Source organism: Callionymus lyra, chromosome 6, assembly GCF_982586985.1.
Source record: "Callionymus lyra chromosome 6, fCalLyr1.hap1.1, whole genome shotgun sequence".
NCBI classification, from domain to species: domain Eukaryota; kingdom Metazoa; phylum Chordata; class Actinopteri; order Syngnathiformes; family Callionymidae; genus Callionymus; species Callionymus lyra.
This window is the reverse complement of record NC_141823.1, coordinates 19,297,194-19,315,255: the sequence shown is the minus strand read 5'-3', so window position 1 is coordinate 19,315,255 and position 18,062 is coordinate 19,297,194. Positions and strand designations below refer to the sequence as shown.

The 18,062-nt window shown below is 38.4% G+C and overlaps 1 protein-coding gene across 1 annotated transcript; it reads left to right on the top strand.

The window, feature by feature from the left end:
- Window positions 1-109: 109 nt before the first annotated feature.
- On the top strand, window positions 110-17,016 carry LOC148077412 (disintegrin and metalloproteinase domain-containing protein 11-like). The gene is made up of 25 exons (XM_087794076.1): window positions 110-237; window positions 350-483; window positions 1,644-1,720; window positions 2,718-2,784; window positions 3,860-3,942; window positions 4,077-4,137; window positions 6,388-6,451; window positions 7,790-7,923; window positions 8,252-8,323; window positions 8,773-8,939; window positions 9,006-9,090; window positions 9,660-9,750; window positions 10,402-10,453; window positions 10,578-10,677; window positions 10,747-10,818; window positions 10,903-10,995; window positions 12,480-12,560; window positions 12,633-12,683; window positions 12,768-12,831; window positions 13,375-13,480; window positions 14,060-14,179; window positions 14,379-14,547; window positions 14,624-14,738; window positions 15,002-15,092; window positions 16,126-17,016. The coding sequence occupies exons 1-25, from the start codon at window positions 177-179 to the stop codon at window positions 16,166-16,168; spliced, it is 2,253 nt and encodes a 750-aa protein (XP_087650202.1). The 5' UTR covers window positions 110-176; the 3' UTR covers window positions 16,169-17,016.
- The last annotated feature ends 1,046 nt before the right edge of the window (window positions 17,017-18,062 follow it).

Genomic DNA, 18,062 nt, shown 5'->3' with positions numbered 1-18,062 from the left:
TTGTCAAGCGTGTGTATTCTTCTATGAGTGGGTATCGAACCTCCCTCTCTTGACTCGCCGCACCGGATGAGAGACGCCCTCCTGCAGGACGAGAGAGCAGAGAGTTGCAGCTCATCTGTGGAGTCTCTGAAAACCACGCAGGAGAAAGAGAAAATCCTCGGGACTATGTGAGCATCATGCCGGCAGTGAGGTGTCTGCTGTTCACCCTACTTTGGACTCGCTTCTACGTCTCAGCAGGTGAATTAAGATTTTTTTTTTTATCTCAAGTTCGGACCGTTTATAAAAATATATATTTTAAAAAGAAAAGTCGATTCAGACCAAGTAACCCCAGCAGACACTTTACTTGAAGGTCTGGGCGGATTGTATCCTTTCCCAGAGGAGGTGGTCCAGCCCCAGAGACTCGTGCAGCAGATCCACTCTCAGGATGAGATGTCTCACGGACACCTGGACACGAGGGTCCAGAACGACTCCAGCACATCTCATGTAGGTGTTTTTTAAATCAACATTTGTCTTTTATCGACATGCATGATGCTGTGGTTCATGGGGTTTCCATCAAGAACACACGTTTTTCATGGGTTTGAGGGAATTTAAATGACGGGATTCTTCTGCAACAGTCTGGATATTTCAAGTTATAAATGATACTCGTGTGATCTTCTTTCATTCCACCGAGCAAACGTTGGCGAGATGTCACCTGACTGAAACTTTACCAACCCTTTAACTGCCTTCGTTATTGGTTAACGTGCCCAGCAGAGAGCAGTATTGTGATTCACATTAATAGCTGTTAAGAGATACAGTAAAAAATATATAAATAATAATTGATAGATTAATTGATCCCAGTTTCTAATTATAGCCATGAAAAGTATTGTGGCAGATCAAAAATATTGATGTAAAAATACTGTATGAAGACACTTTATAATAATAATAATAATAATAATCTCTATTTATATAGCGCCTTTATACACTACATGACTCTTGACGCAGTTTTGAAATCACATGTTTTTACATTTTACATTGCGGGAGTCTACTGTATCCTCTCATCCTAAGTCATCATTGGGACCTTGCGAGATTTCTTTTTTTTTTTTTTAAGATGTGGAGGATGTAATGCTGCCATATAGCTGCCGGAAGTTTGGTTGCAACACAAAATGAATATTTGCATGTGAATTGTAAATGCATTAAAAAAAATCTAAATATTTTATTTTGAATACACTTAATTGAACTGTCAACCATTATAAAAAAAACTATGGTAAATGAATCTTCAAGATCATGCTGGAACAATAATACATGGTTACTTTAATAACAGAAACTGAACCAACATCACTATAAAAACTTTATAATAACTTAAACTTATTATAACTTTATACATGTTGGAGAGTTCAAAGTACTAGAAATACCCAATATCTACACCATGTCTATGTCTTTGATGATATCTGCTCTGACAGTGTAATATTGATAATGAACTGAAGAACTTGAATGAGTGTGTCATCCTCTGTCAAGTGAGATTGTCGTTTTAATATCCTGTTAAACTATTGCATTTTTGGATTATATTATAACTTGTGGATCTAAGGTAGTTCATGTAGTTGATTTTAAAACAAATCCGCTTTATATTACTTGTTCAAATCTTTTTATTTTTCCCTGTACTTTAGCCGATCCATCTGGCCCAGAGCAGCTTCCTGGTAGAAACCTTTGGCCGAATGTTCATCCTTGACCTGGAATTAAATCAGTGAGTGTGGACAATTTTGCATACACAACTTACACACAACACATTTATTTTGTGATGTGTCGACTTGATTACGTGCATAAAAAAAAAATCACCTGCTCACGAAACAGTCCCCAAGCTAGTGTCACTTTATGTGTTACATGTCTTGCCGCCAAACACATTTGTTCTCTTCATCACCTTGATTCGGTTACTTAAGACTTTCTTTACACAGCGAGTCCCAAAGTATTCTTAATTCAGGTTAATCCTCTGTGGTCCTGAATTTGCCCTCACAGCTACTACAAAAGCTCCATATGTAGGTGATGCTGTGTCCTCCTTAAGAGATGATGGACTACCTCTTTATTGAGAAATGGCTGCTCATGTATTTCATGCAAATCCTAATGAATCTCCTTAAGAAGGATGAGAGGTGAAACATCTCTCCAGAACATGACTCTGTCCAAATTAGTTTTCGGTCGATGGGTCACCTTGACCAAGAGGCCGCACAAGGGTTAAGAAACTGTTAGGTAGACAGATTTTTTTTTGTTCTATTTTCACGGCTATTAGGGTGTAAACTTTGAGAAAATGTTTTTGGCAAAATTAGATTTTAATTCTGTCATTGTACGGGAATTGAATCAAATTGATACACAACTCTAGTTCCCTATCAGATTATGATTATAGCTGTGGTCATGCTGCGACCAATGATCAATGAATCTGTTACCAACCAATGTTTATATTTCATGTATTCATGGCACTCCAGTGAGGCAAGAGTGTGCTGGAGTCACCGGTCCATCCCATAGGACGGGAAACAAACACACACATTCTTGGACTAAGGGATACTAGAAAAAAAGAATGGATTACAAAGTTTTGTTTTGATCATTTTGCTGGAGTATGAACCTACTGATCCTCATCTCTTTCATAAAAACCTCATTAGGGGAATTAAAATGTTTTTACAAACATAAAAAGAAAGTAATAATAATTACTTTAATAATAATAAAATGCCCTTCCTTGTTGTGTTCCTTGTCAGCAACCTTCTGTCCACGGACTACCTGGAGCGCCACTACAAAGAGGACGGTCAGCCCGACCAGATGACGGTACCGCATGAACTTTTCTTTCTGTTGTCCTACTACAAGAAATCAGGATAGTTCTGGCGGTTCTTCTGTTGCTGTGTCTTGCTAGTTTATCTCCCTCCAAATACCACATGATTGATATCTGTTTTTTTTGTGTTTCAAAAATAACATACTCATTAAAAAAATGAATTTAAACAGTAGATGTAAGTTGGTTGGAGATGAAAGGCAACTGAATTTGATAGTAAAGCCTGAGATATAAGACTATGATTTTCCTCTCCACTATATCCTGCTGTCTTGCTTTTTTTTTTTTTACATTTTTTTATGAGTTTCCTGTACCCAGGGTTCAAATAAATGAGTTTCCCTTACTCTGGTGTAGCAGTGGTTAATGCAGGGGGTCCTCCTTTAATGGTGGATATAAAGTGCCTTATTAGATGATCTTTCCAGCCACAGATGTTGTAACTTGTGTCCTGCCGGTGTTAGTTCTCAGAATAGCTGTGACGATGCCATCGTTGTTTCCATGGTTTTCGTCCTCAGCCTATTATTTCATTATATTTCGACCTTGCAGACTCGGGTCTTTAAGTTGTCGCAGCAGTCACAGGTTTTTTGTTATAACGGCCTTGACGGAAAACTCACAAACCTGCATGTCTCGGCTTTAATCAGAAATAAATGCTTTAATCGAAAATATCATTAGTACTTCATAAATGGTGGGTTGTTGTGTCCGATATATGCAGATACTCACTTATTATTTAGGGTCAAACGCTGCCGACCCCTCCAGTAATGCTGCTTCAGCATTGATCCATACTCGACAATGAGTGTTCATTTTTTAAAGCACACATGTGCTGAAAGGGCTTTCCTCAGCATCTGCTGCGTCAGATAATTAGATTTCCTGCTTTTAGTCTTGTAATCCAACCTTTATTTATAATTGTCCTCTCTGCTAAGTGCTCCAGATGTACTTTACGAACCCTGGCTGTTTGGTTTCGCTTCACCAAGTTCAGGGACAACATTGGTTCCGACTCGTGTCTATATTTTGGTTCAACCATCAGTAGACGTATAATTCTGTCACCCTTTAAGTCTGTCACTGAACTACTTTAATTTTCAGGGTGGCGAGCACTGCTACTACCACGGGCGAGTTCGAGGACTCACTGGCTCCTGGGCTGCCTTGTCGACCTGCCACGGTCTTCGGTTAGTGGAATCATTTTAGCATCAAATTAATATTGTTTTTCCTCTGTAGTAAAAATGTCAGGAGTCATATTATTGATGGTAAATAAGGACAAATCACACCAAGAAGAACATGTTTGTTTGCTCCTTTGTTACAGAGGAGTGTTTTCTGATGGGAACTTCTCCTACGGAATTGAACCTTTGACTTCCACTGGAGAGGTGAGTAAACATCTTTATTTTGCTCTCTTCGATCGTGAGGTTGATCAAAGGTTTTAAGTGTCGACTTGAGTCGATTTCATTCATAGTATCACGGTAAAAATCCCCAACACAAATCTGTACATCAAATTAAACGGATCACTTTAATTCCACTTTAGGATTTTCAAATATTGGTGAAGATGACGAGGAAATAATAACAACGGATTCTCAAGGAAAATGAACCCCCTCTGTTTAACTTTTCAATAAAAGTAATAGTGCATTAATTAGAATTAGAATGTGGAAATTGACAACAATTCACCTCAAAAAAAGCGCTCTATAAATATAAATTACTTACTTATATACTTATGTTCCTCACTTTTTTGTCTTTTATTGTCTTCAGTGAAGGGGCAGCATTAAAAAAAAAATGTCTGAACATGCAAAATTTTAAGATGCTTTTAAGATTTTATGCGTCCTGATAATTGAAATCTGGAAGAGAACAGAGTAGCTTTCGCTCCATTAGTAATCGAAGAGCAGCTCAATTACACCGCCGGAAAGATCAATAGCATCGTCCTCATTTCCCCAAACCCCTGCACTCCTCTGCTGTCCAGAACCACAGATGACTTATTTTCATAAAGTATTCATCTCCGCTCAGTTCGCCATCGAGTCTAACGGTATCATCTGCTGACCAATAAATTATGCAGCAGAGTGCTTATCCTGCCGAGGGTCTCTAGGCTTAGAGGACTCGGTTCTTACACGGAATAGATGTTCGGTTCAGGTGAGGCACATGAACTCTTGGATATGGATTTACCTCTGAAACGGAAGAATATAATCTCCTGACCTCTGTGACCCTCTGAGATTATCACAACCATTAATGCTTTCACCGGTGGGCTAAAAATCGTTTGTGCCTGCATAGTACTTTATTTTGATTTGATTTTGACCTACCCCAGTCTAGAAACACTTTTACTCTGAAAAAAAAAGTTACTTCTTTGATGGGGCACCAGCACACTTTTTGCACTTGTGCACCCAAAGCAAAGCATCATCTGGATACTGATATGGCTCGACTATTAATGCTTTGATTGTAGTCTATGGTTTTTTAATGTTGATCTTTCTGGCCAATAGTAGCTTGAACTGTTTGGTGGGAGGAGCCTGAATGAAGAGGATAAGAGACCTATTAGATCATAATGTTTTTTTGATCATAGATCACTGATACAGATGGAAGAGTAGAGTTTGGGTTGATCCAATTATCTTTCTCCTCTGGACTGTTTTATTTTCTGTTTACTGGTAAGAAAGTTGAAGTGAAAATCTTCTTCAAGATGTAGAATTGAATTGGTGATATGCTAAATGTATTGATGTTGATGTTTATAAAACACTCAGTCAATTTGACTGTGACTTTTTGACTTGTAAGAAAATGGATAAAATAAATGATTGCGTTTGTATTCATTGTTTTGTGTTAGGTAGGTACGTTTGTGAAAATGTGTTCAAACGGTTCCATATATTTGTTGATGTATTAGAAACAAGACTCACAAGGAGATAAGCCTGTTATGATGTTTTGATGACATATTTTTTTGTTTTCTTTCTTAACTGCAGTGTTTGCATATGGATTTTATATTATATTCTACATGTATGTGTTTTTTAAATGTCATTTTATTGCCTTTTACATCATGTCCAGGCAACTACAGATGAAAACTAGCTTTTTGGCTAATTCTGTCTTTTATAACCATGTGTGAAATTGCACTGTCCCTTTTTAAATAAACTAATTCTAATTCTAAAAAAACTGACTGGGTCAATTTAAGCAGTGTAGAGACAGAAGTATCTAGATCAGCCTTCATAGACTATTGTATGAGCTTGAACATACATTTTAACAATACATTTCAGCCCAGGGTTGCCAATGTTTTTTAAAACAAAGAAAAGGAAAGAAACGGAACATGTCAAGATGATTGTGTTTATTTTGAATTGATGAATATGTCACAATATAACAAGCAAAGCATGTTTGAAAATTGCTGTCCAAATACACTGTGAAGGTTTTAAGGACTAACAAACCCACTTATGAGCCATGGCCTACAGTTATCTAATTCATTAACGAGGAGATGAACATCTGAAAGCACAGTCATGATCGCTCTGGCTTATAATGAATGGACAACAATTAGTGCCCATCCACAACATCTTTACGGCCTCAAGACTTTAATTGAAGAGATATTGAGGTTTTCTTGATTATAACCACACAAGTTCTTGGATCAATAGCGATGACATGTGATATTTCCTGCTTCCTCTCAGGACACAAACGATCATGTTGTTTACCGAATGCCTGCTGTTGACCTCTCAACACTTCCATGTCCAGGTAAGGTCATCAACTTCCTTTTATCTAGATGGTACTTTTCAGCTGCACACAACAATTCAGGCTATTTCCCGAAAGAGTTTACATTCCATGTGAAAAAATGCCAAACAAGGAATCTGGAGATCTAACCCCTGAGGCCTTCTCTTAGTCGGTGCCAAATCTCCACTTTACCTGAACTTCATGATCCCTCTTGCAGATACTGTCCTCCACAGGACCATCTTCCTGTTGACCTTCTAGTGGAGACTAAAAGTCCATGAGAGCTTAGCTCATAGAGTCCTTCGGCAGATCAAAAATCCTTTTAGCCTGTTTCCATCATGTTTGGGTTGATCTAGAGCTGTTAATGTGCACGAGTGTTTGTTTTCCAACATTTTTAGTGGATTGAAGTGGACGGCTGAATGGATCCATATTTATTTTTATTTTTTTAATGGATAGGGAAAAAAAAAGATTGGATAGAAAATGATCTGGTCCTTTAACTTGGACTTGTTTATTGTAGAAGACCATACCGAGGCTTTAAAATGTGGATTATTTTTGTCATAATATAACATGTATCTCCTCCTTACATGTTTCAGTTTGTTCTTCACCTCAAGGTGTCTTTCTCTCAGCAGGTTCTCCGTCCGTCCTCTGTTTCCGCCTCCACAGTGTCCTCTGTTCATGTGCTCCTGCTTCTAAAGTTGCTGTGATATCGAATACTTCTCCAGGCGACTAAAAATAGATATTAACATCCATCTCTGGACTGATGACTCGACAACCTTCTACGGCCTTTTACTTATTGAATCTCATTGTACTCTTGTGTGTTTGTGTGCGTCTCAGGAGAGCAGACGGTCCAGGATAGCAGAGGTGACGGAGAATTGAAGGACGGGAAGGCTCAGCGCGTCGTATCGGACGGATTGAAGCGTTCAAAAAGACAAGTCGGTCATACACATAAACTTCTTCCTTTAATAAAAATGTAAAGGTGAAATGTCAACCTCCTTAAAGTACTGAATATTAAGAATGTCACAAGTAGTTTCACTGCATGCTTTTAGTTCCAGAGAAAGCCTCTGACTGGTATTACAAATAAAAGTGTATAAAGATTTCCGAGGAATTATCAAAGTAAATGATTGGATCAGCTTTCTGTCTTCATTAATCGTTGTAAGGTTTTAGCACAATAGAATTTGATCCTAGATCGTTTGAAATCTCCCTCTTGGTAGCAGCATTAGATATCAAGGGTGAAGATAACTGGTTCATTCTCAGGCCCATGTGTTCTGCTCTGACATCTGTGACATGAGCAGAAAATGTTATTATACATTCTCCATTGTGTTTGTTTGAGTAATTATTCATCTGTTGCGTCTGTTCTTGGTGAAGGTTATTGTGAGGGTCAAGTAAAAAGTCTGCACTTTGTGAGTTTGTACTTCCTCTTCCAGGTTCGTCGAGGTCATCGCACTGTCCAGACGGAGACAAAGTACATTGAGCTGATGGTTGTTAATGACCATGAACTGGTGAGTGAGGCAGCGGGAATGTTTGATCAGGGAAATCTTGTGTTCAATAAAAGGCCTGAATATTGTGCTAATATCCAATTAATAAGATCTTCACATACTTTACATGTGAAAAATTTGGATTTTAAGATTAATTCTGATCCCTTTAATCCCCGACATTGTTGTTTGTATGCTTTGAAATGGTATTGAAATTCATAACATTAATTGACAGTATAAACTCTTATTATTATTATTATTAACTAACAAATACTTCACTTACTCAAAATTTTTTCTTTTATTCACTTTTTTTCTTTTTACTTTTCAAGTTTTACTTTCCTTCTCTTCCCTTCAGTTTGTCCAGCACCGTCACTCAACCTCCAAGACGAAGAACTTTGCCAAAGCAGTGGTGAACATGGCCGATGCGGTGAGAGCTAATGGAAATTGAACATTTGATCTTTTACATATTGATTTAAAAAGTTTGCCGCACCAGCAGTGATTAGAGCACTCTCAAGGAAACCATCATTTCTGGGATAGCTGCTGAATATTTTCTTATACGTTGTGTTCTAAAGTCGCAAAAACTTGAGAGCACTGTTCCCAAAGTGTTTTTGGAGGGATGACAAAAAAACGACAAGAACACGTGAAAAGAAGAAATGACATGTAAACGATATACTAGCACCTCAGTAGACGGTTTGGTCGACACCACTACACATCTGTTAAGTATGTTAAATTCATGCATTATTATTAAAAAAATCTTTATCCAGAAACTTTTCAAGTAAGTCTAAAAAAACACATGATATTATGTCTCTATGTCTGAGGGGCTAACTTGTGTTTTTAAACACAGTTTTGAATGTGAAGTAAATTCTGTTTGCTTAGATTTACAAGGAGCAGCTGAACACTCGTATCGTCCTGGTGGCGATGGAGACCTGGTCAACAGAGAACAGGATCTCAGTGGGGGATGAAGCCCTCCTCACGTTGCGGGACTTCATGAAGTACAGGCGGGAGAACATCAAGGAGCGCTTCGATGCCGTGCACCTCCTCTCGTCAGTGTTCCAGCCCTGACTTCTCTAAAGTAAAGACTGGAACAGTATTAAATGTTTTCGTTGCAGGGGGAGGACTTTCATGAACAACCGAGGCGAGGCCGCTTACATAGGGGGCATCTGTTCTTTCAGCAAAGGGGGCGGAGTCAATGAGGTGAGTATTTATTTTTTTCGTTTGTTTTTACAACAATGTTAATTGACAGCTGAGAACTCAACTAGTTGGTTTGTAGATCAATTGATTTCACGGGAAACTACATTTAAGACCAATTGGTCTACAACTATGTTTCACCGCTCTTTGATTTTAAATAATAAATTATAATAGACAATGCAATTGTAACAAACAATCAAGTGCAGAGGGGCAAGAAGTTTTAAGGGAAGGTATATTTGACAAACAGTTTGGAGTCTCAGAACTTACTTCACTGTCGTATCCTTTTATTCAGATTTTATATCATCTAGATCTAAGGGGGAGAATTCAATGCATTGCTAACTAGCATTAGGTCCCACAGTAACAATAGTTAACCAAACAATTCACCTAAATCCGCTGAGATGCTATTTAATCTGCCTTTGTTCACAACCAACTTGAGAAAAAAGATGTTCAATCAATCAATGTATTTACTTGAGCAATCTGTTGCCTTATTCTGTGTCGCAAAGTTGAGATGGTGTGTTCATTTAAATCCCTGTTTGCAGTGTGAACAGACTGATACCTTCTCTTGTGTACTGCAGTACGGTGGAGTTGGTCCGATGGCCATTACCTTGAGTCAGAGTCTTGGGCAGAACATTGGGATGCTCATGAACCAGGAAAGATCCACCACTGGTTAGTCAGTAGACACTCCTTCATCACTATTGACCTTTTATCCACTTTGCAATACATTCACAATGAAAAAAAGAAGATTTTTTTATTTTTTAAGTTTTTAAAAAACATTTTCCTATGAATTATTCAATGTTGTTGCACACATTTCTGTACTAGATAGATATAGACTATTTAAGTTACCAAAACAAAAAGTTATGAAAATTAATAATAATAAAAGAAAAGGATTTAAAGAGTCATCTTGACATACATATGACGGTGGGCGATTTTGATTGATAACTTCAGGCTCCACCTTCAACATGAAGGTTATTGTAATATTGACATTTTGGTTTCCAATTCATATGTAAAGTATTTTAATATTGCAGTTGCAATATCATTAGATCAACAGAGTGCGGTGAGAGAACATGCCTGAAATGAAAAAAATATTTGGCTAAGGTGGAAGTGGCTTAAATGCATTAGGTTTATTTTTTAAATTCTTCAACACCAAAGTTTCTAGAATGGAATCCTGGACTTCCATAAGATGTGACATTAAAATGTCATTAATCAGATGCAAAAGGAAAATATTCTAAAACAAAATAGTTCCGAAAGCGATATTTCAACGTCTAATCCTGGTTCAGCTCACTTCCTGTCAGGTTTAATTTTTGGTTTTGTCTCCAGCAGACTGCAGATGTCCAGACCCATGGCTGGGGTGTATAATGGAACATACAGGGTATGGGTTTCTATTTCGTTAAACACAGCACCTGCTTTCACCTGCTATCTATTCACAATCATGTTTTTAATTAAACATATTGATTCCTGCTTTTTTAGTGACTTGTCTTTCTGTCACTACGCAGTTATTACCTGCCCAGGAAGTTCTCCCGCTGCAGCATCGATGAGTATCTTCGCTTCCTACAGCAAGGAGGCGGCAGCTGCCTCTTTAACAAGCCCAGCAGAGTAAAACAAGCTCCTGTCATCTGAATCCTACCGTGTCTGTACGTGAACCAATCTCGTGTCTAACTCTAGCTGCTGGACCCTCCAGACTGTGGGAACGGATACGTGGAGCTGGGAGAGGAGTGTGACTGTGGATCACTCTTGGTACGTTCTGACTCAGGGAGGAGGCGCAAGTTACATTAAAGTTTGTTGGTTCAAATCCGTCTGTACAACATGTCTGACCTACAGGAGTGTGCCAAGAATGGAGACGATTGCTGTAAGAAGTGCACGTTGACCCACAATGCTATGTGCAGCAATGGCCTCTGTTGCAAGGACTGCAAGGTAAGACACTTGCCAAATGAAACTTATCTCAACATGACTTATATATGACGGCTATTGATGAAGAATTCAGTAAAGTATTCTGAGACTTCTAAAGAATCCAAACCAGACTAAAAGAATGTAAATAAAATGTCTTCTAAAGCTTGGAAATGTGGCCTCCAGACAGCTCTTGCTTTACAAAATGCCACAAGTAGAAAGCCATTAATGTCGTGGGATCATTATTTTAAAAGGCAACTGCTGTGGTTGAAAAAAACATCCATCATCGACTGCTTGGCTTGGGTTCGGTTGGGTCGCGGGAGCAACAATTGGCGCAAAGAGTCAAAGACTTCCCTTTCGAGAGAAAACCCTATTCTTGTAGACTATAGATGAATTTCCCAGGCCAAGCATAGTCTCTCCTACAAGTCCTTGGTCTGCCCGGGACTCAACTGGCCTCTCTTGATTTGAAAAAGAAGCAGTATTAGTCTAAGTCTCCTCAAAAAGACGGTGCTCCTCACCTTGTCTCGGCCTTAAGTATCCACAATATCGATGTCCGGACCATAGATGATCGGAGGAACAAAGATCCACCAGTCGAGAGGTGCGGTCACTAGTGAATAAAACCCTGATACCTTGAACTCCTCCATCTGGGGAAGAATCTCACCTCTAACTAGGACATTAAACCTTTTCTGATACTCATCCCAGCTGTTTAACTGTCACCTGCAAATCCACCCATTGAGGACAGAAGGACTTTCTGGGTAGAAGGAAACATACTTCAATGTTGTTGAAATCCAGATCCAGACCCAAAGTGTTTTCAAGCAGATCTTTCTTTGCGTTGTCCTCCCGGAGCTGTTGGATTACAGCCATCGCCTTTTGAAGAGGCTCTTTCAGTTCTTTGAGTTCGTTTTTCAATGCCTTTATTTCTTCTTTCATCGCCATCAGGGTATAGTTCAATAAATTCCATGTTGACTCACTGTCAGAGCTCTACTCCTTTCTTTGGTTGGATTTAGATTTAACCATTTTTCTCACGCGCGATCACTCTAGTCTCAGATTAGCTGCAGCAGACCTCAGGCAGTGACCTTCACAGACGAGCTCCCCACGCAGACTTAAAAACATCTGTTAGATCTGTGATGAGATCTTGTAGTCTCTTTACCAAAGACCCTCTTGCTGTGTCGGGAACTTCCGTCTATGAAAATTGGGAACATAAAGGTGACGAAAGGCAGACCGGCCGCGTCTCAGGGTTCATTTCTGTTTTGAAGTTTGAGTCAAACACAACTCAAAATCACCTGTTGTTCTGGACACTCGCACAAGGTGTTTGTTATGAACCCTGTGACAGCCACAGAGGTCCATTAACATGGACCAGTCTTGGATAGATCGCAGATGCTGTTCCTGCCAATCACCCCGTTCCAAGTTAGGAAGTCACTAGGAAGTCACCATCAAGTATGCTGAATATATGTCTCTTGATTTATGTTGATGTCAGTTGAACAGAACTATTGACTTGTCTCCTGTCGCAGCACGAGCTGAGAGGCACGACGTGTCGCGAGGCTGTCAACGACTGTGATATCCCAGAGATGTGTACTGGAGATTCAAGTCAGGTGAAGTCAAATATAGTGATTTAACACTGATGGGTCAACATCTTTGATCCCATGATGCTCTCTGTTTTGCAGTGCCCTTATAATGTCCACAAGCTGGATGGCTACACGTGCGATGCTGGCCAGGCAAAGTCACCTGTTTGATCTCATTTGATGTTCTTTTGCGTATAGTGAATGTGATGGTGACATTGGAGTGATTTTTATTAACAGGGGCGCTGTTACGGGGGTCGCTGTAAGACCAGAGACGGACAGTGTCGGACTCTGTGGGGATACGGTATGTTGTGATCGTTGTCATTATTTAACAGCACAGTAAAGCTCTGCCAAGAGCAGCATTTCACATACATGTTTTTACAAAAACATGAATAAACTTAATTACTTGACTTAAGAAGTATGTTGGCTTAAGATAAAGTATATACTGGCAAAAATACCTGGCATTGACTGGCAAAGAAAAATACATTTGAAAAACAAATAACCCAAATGTATTAATCAGTATGTAATATGTATTGAATATGATGTACATTTCATCAATACTGAATACTATACTCTATACTTGAAATTTTCATGGTTTTTATTTTCTTATATCCCCCTTTCCACCCTAACAATTAACAATAGCAGCTGAAATACTGGACATTTGACTTACTTTGCATGTAATAAGTATCGTTTAAATTCCATCAAATTTGGACAAATTTGAATATCTTCTGCCCGCGTTTCCCCCGTTTCCCTTGTTTCCCCCCCTTTCCCTAGACCTGAATGAGTTCTACTCCCCACTAAAACCTTAAGAAATAAGCTTTCATCTGAAGTACTTACTCTCCTTTAGACTCTGCGGACAGATTCTGCTATGAAAAGCTGAACTCAGAAGGTACTGATAAAGGAAACTGTGGGATGGACTCCAGTGGACAAGGATGGGTTCCATGCTACAAACAGTGAGTGGATTCTTATCTACACAAACATTTATAAAATAAATAAACTTTGTTTGCAATAACTTTGAATACATTTTACACACATACACTTTATTTTCAGACTAAAAACATTATCTTAAATGAAATAAAGATTTGTTAAAACGTATACCGCTAACCAATAAATGAGTCACCATTGAAGGATTAGAAAACGAATAAATGCTTCAGAACAAGCTCTTGCTGCTGTAAGTAAAGCTGTAGTTAAAACAAAGATTCAAGTTCTTCTCACAATGGGGGTCCACAGGGTTAATATGGCAGATTCTTGGAAGTAAAAACCCTAACACGACATTTGTGATAGTTGTCAGTCAAAAGATTGAGACATGATCAAGTAAAAAACAAGGATAATCATTGACAAAAGTAAGAATTAGGTGCATGTAAATACTGTAAATGCTGAATAAACTATTCAAAATAAAATGCACTTTACAGCAAAGAGTCACGTGACTGAGTTCATGGAGCAAATGATTCAACTTTTAGCCAGCATGTTTTGTATAGAGCTACAGTACATCCTGGATGCATTTTGTCTTGACTCCGTTGTCGTTTCCTCAGAGATGTTCTGTGTGGGTTACTGCTGTGCACCAACCTGACTGAGAGACCCCGGTTCGGTGAGCTTCTGGGGAAACCTACCAGCTTGACTATCCATCACCAGAACAGATACATGGACTGCAGGTTACCTCTTCATTCCCTCTGTAATAACCAACATAAAGAGGTTTTAATTGTGCTTTTTCTCTTCGAGTGGGTAATAGTTGTGTAGTTATGGCTTGGTGAAGCTTCTTGAAGCAGTGTCCTAACATTCACAGTCCACTAGATGTCACTCTCAGCTCAATAGTCAAAGGTTATTCATGATCGTGCTTCATGCGGTCAACAGGGCGGGCCACGCTGTTCTGGACGACGGCCTGGATCTGGGCTACGTGGAGGACGGGACACCATGCGGGCCGAACATGATGTGCCTGGAGCGACGCTGCCTCGCCGTCACGACCTTTAACCTCAGCCGATGCTCGGGATCCTCCTATTCCCACATCTGCTCGCACCACGGGGTGAGAAGCGCGGACCACATGTGTGACATGCGTCCACCGATGCTTCGAGCTCACGCCGGCGTTTGCTTCTTGTCAGATCTGCAGCAACGAGCTGACGTGCATCTGTGACAGCGACTTCACGGGGAAGGACTGCAGCGTGTTCGACCCCATCCCTCTGCCCACCCCGCACGACGGCCCGGAGAAGCACAAAGGTGAGACGCTAGGATGTCGCCTTCCCTCTCAGAAGATCCATTAGTGTGATGGTTGTGTGATGGACATGAATGAAACTCTACCACAAATTAAATGAGATTCTGGTCAGGTTACCATGTCTTCTTTGGATGAATGAATGAATAAATGAATGAATGAATGAATGAATGAATGAATGAATGAATGAATGAACGGATGTGAAGAGGGGGGGCTACAAGAGTGGTCCTCAACAGACACTAACAACTGCTTCACATCTTTCCTCCTGCAGGTCCCAGTGGCACCAACATCATCATAGGTTCAGTTGCTGGTGCAATTCTGGTGGCAGCAATAGTCTTAGGAGGAACTGGCTGGGGATTTAAGTAAGTAGTGGACGCTGCCTCTGATCTCTCTCTCTTTCTTAATGTTCCTCTTTGTCTTTCTTTCCCTTTCTTTATCTCTTTCTTTCTTTTCTTCTCTCCCTTTCTTTTGCCCTCTTTCTTTCCCTTCTCTTCTCTCTTTTGTCCTTCCTTTCTCTCTCTCTTACTCCTCCGCTCTCTTTCATTTTCCATTTCCTCCTTTTGCTCTTTCTCTCTTTTCCCACTTGCTTTTCCTCTCTTTCTCTTGCTTGACTTACCTTTCTCTCTGTTTGTGCTCAATAGTGAAATAAGTGGCCCTACTATTATACTTTTGCTTTAATTTACTTGACAAGTTGTCTAAAAGTATTTTAGCTTCTATCTACATTTCCAAAATACTTTTAATATATAAATAAACTACTTCTTTACTAAATTAACAGAAAAGAGTATTTGCAGTCCCTGTTTTTTTTTAAATGTATATGTATGTATGTTAAGATGTTCTCCTTTTATCTTTTATTTCACACAACCAAATATTTATCTATGTAGAAGAACAATAAATATTTACTATATATACATATTCAATCCAAATACTTGTAAAGAATGATTCATTTTAATGTATAGTTCATTACTGAATAGTTTAATCTTTGTGGGTTGATCTTATATTAACAATTAAAATCAGATTATTTACAAATATTTTATTCGTATTACACACTTTTCTAGATAATTAAAATTGGAATACTTGGTCAAATCCACTGCAGTTTACCTAATACAATATTTAAAAGACAGTGAGGATGTACAACTGAAAATAAGAATTATTATTTTTGAAACGGAAAATGACTGATTAGGGACAGAAATAATTAAAAAAAAAGCTCTTGATTTATAGATGGATCAAATAGATTTGTGAAGATTTGCATTATATGCGTAACAGATATTAATAAATGAATGTCATTATGAGCTGATGCTTGACTCTGTGTTAACATGTGTCTGAGTGCAGGATTGTATCTTGTTTGTCATTCTCACTTGTCTCCTCATGTTGTTTTCTGCTTTCCTTTGGCTCCAGGAACATCAGACGGGGCAGGTACGATCCTGCGTATGACTGCTGATAATGCCAGAGGGAAATCATTTGTTTGTTTTTTTAACCTTTTTTTTTTTTAAGTTTCATATATTCTTTGAAGAAAATGATTATTGTTAAATTATTGTAACATATGTTCTTCCCTTCTCTCTCTCTCTTCTCTTCTACTGCTTTCCCTTTCTTCACTAGATCTTCGGGTGTTTGAGACTCGCCTCTTCAAAGGATTTTTTCTTAACTTCTTCTTTTTCATGTTTTCTCCCCTTATTTCCAAACATCTTTTCAACTTTTGTGTGTGTCTCTGGGTACCCCTGGATCTACACACCAATATAGCAACATTAATATCCAGTTTTATCCATACAAAATACTTTTCTCGCTGTAGGTGATGCCATTTTCTACTGACCTGGTTTCTCTCTAACAAGTTGATCCCATATAGAGTTAGGTTTTTACTAATTTTCACTAGTTTACAGGCTTATTCTTTTAGTAAACTTGACCCAAACAATCCTCAATCCTTAAATCCCTGAGGCCGAGGCACTTCAGAGATTTATTTTGTAAAACAAAAAACACCTTTGAGAAAGTTTAATTCTATCCCCACTTTCTGCTGCACATTCCTAACAAAGTGAATGAACAAATGTAAGGTATGTTGGAAATCTAATGAAACAACAAAAAAGTGGAATATTGAATAAAATGCTGGCTGAATTATGCTTTTAGTAAATCTGCTCTGTTGTGTTGCTGCTCACATCAGCAAATTTAACAGAAACTATTGATGATCTGTTAAAAAAAAAAAAAAAAGCTGGTAGACCTTAAACTAAAAATGACTTTTCAAAGCTACTATGAATGAATTCTGATGCTGACGCTGTGCTGACTGATCACTGTGGTCAAATTCTGCTGTTGCACTTTATTTACATTACGTTCTGAAGTCTAATCTTTCATGACTGTGTAATAAAAGAGACATTAAAGACATTATTTGAATATTGCAAATCTGGTCTGGAACCTTTTTCAACGACATGATCTGCATTTATTTCACATGACTGCACAAAATAACCAATGACCAGTTTTATTCACAATTCTGTTTTGAAATCCAGGATTGTAAACATACAGTAAAGAGTATTGTATTGTATGATTTACTAAACTAAGAAAAACACTTTCATTAAATATTCTCATCCCAGAAGACAAACCTTTACCGTGAAAGTAGCAGCTGAAAATATTTGAGTCTGGATTCTATGATGATGAATCCCTGTCATATGATGATTCCAGCCTCACACCTTGTTGGCTCGCCTGCTGCTATGACATCTGCCTACAACGACACTGCTGTTAGAAGGTCGACCTGCCCGTCCTCTACTGCTTTTCAGTCGACTTTCATCCGTCATTGTGGTCTTTCTGTCAACTCCGGTGAAGGTCTTGATCTAGATCCTGCTGGTTGTTGCACCAAACACTGACGTCCAGCCTCCCAACATTCTGGTCGACACTGAATAAACTTTGAAAATCTAAACGCTTTCTGCATTTGGATCTCTTTACATTCTGTGTGACGGTGGGATCCAACTATTCTTCCTGCCAGATTAATGATAAACTATTGTTCATTAGAACATTTAAAAAAGAAATGTAAAAAGTTTAGTTAGCCATTAGTGTAAGTAAAACTTAAAGATCATACATAAATAGATGCATTTAAAAACATGAAATATCCAAGATAAGAGCGGCTTCAGCAGTTGTGAAAAAAATGCCAAAAAATGAAATCAAGTAAACATTATATATATATATATATATATATGTATTATATATAATATATATATATAATATATATATATATACAGTATATAATTACAAATGTATATCAGAATCGGAAAATGTCGAAATTGACGAATGAAATATTACACATTGAATTGAAATACAATAGGACACATATTTTATGTATTCCTTATTATATATAT

Bases quoted from the DNA above. Each gene is read 5' to 3' on its own strand.
- LOC148077412 (XM_087794076.1), top strand. From the start codon at position 177: ATGCCGGCAGTGAGGTGTCTGCTGTTCACCCTACTTTGGACTCGCTTC. The intron at 8,324-8,772 runs GTGAGAGCTAAT...CTGTTTGCTTAG, and splicing joins TGGTGAACATGGCCGATGCG to ATTTACAAGGAGCAGCTGAA. The intron at 10,819-10,902 runs GTACGTTCTGAC...TCTGACCTACAG, and splicing joins GTGACTGTGGATCACTCTTG to GAGTGTGCCAAGAATGGAGA.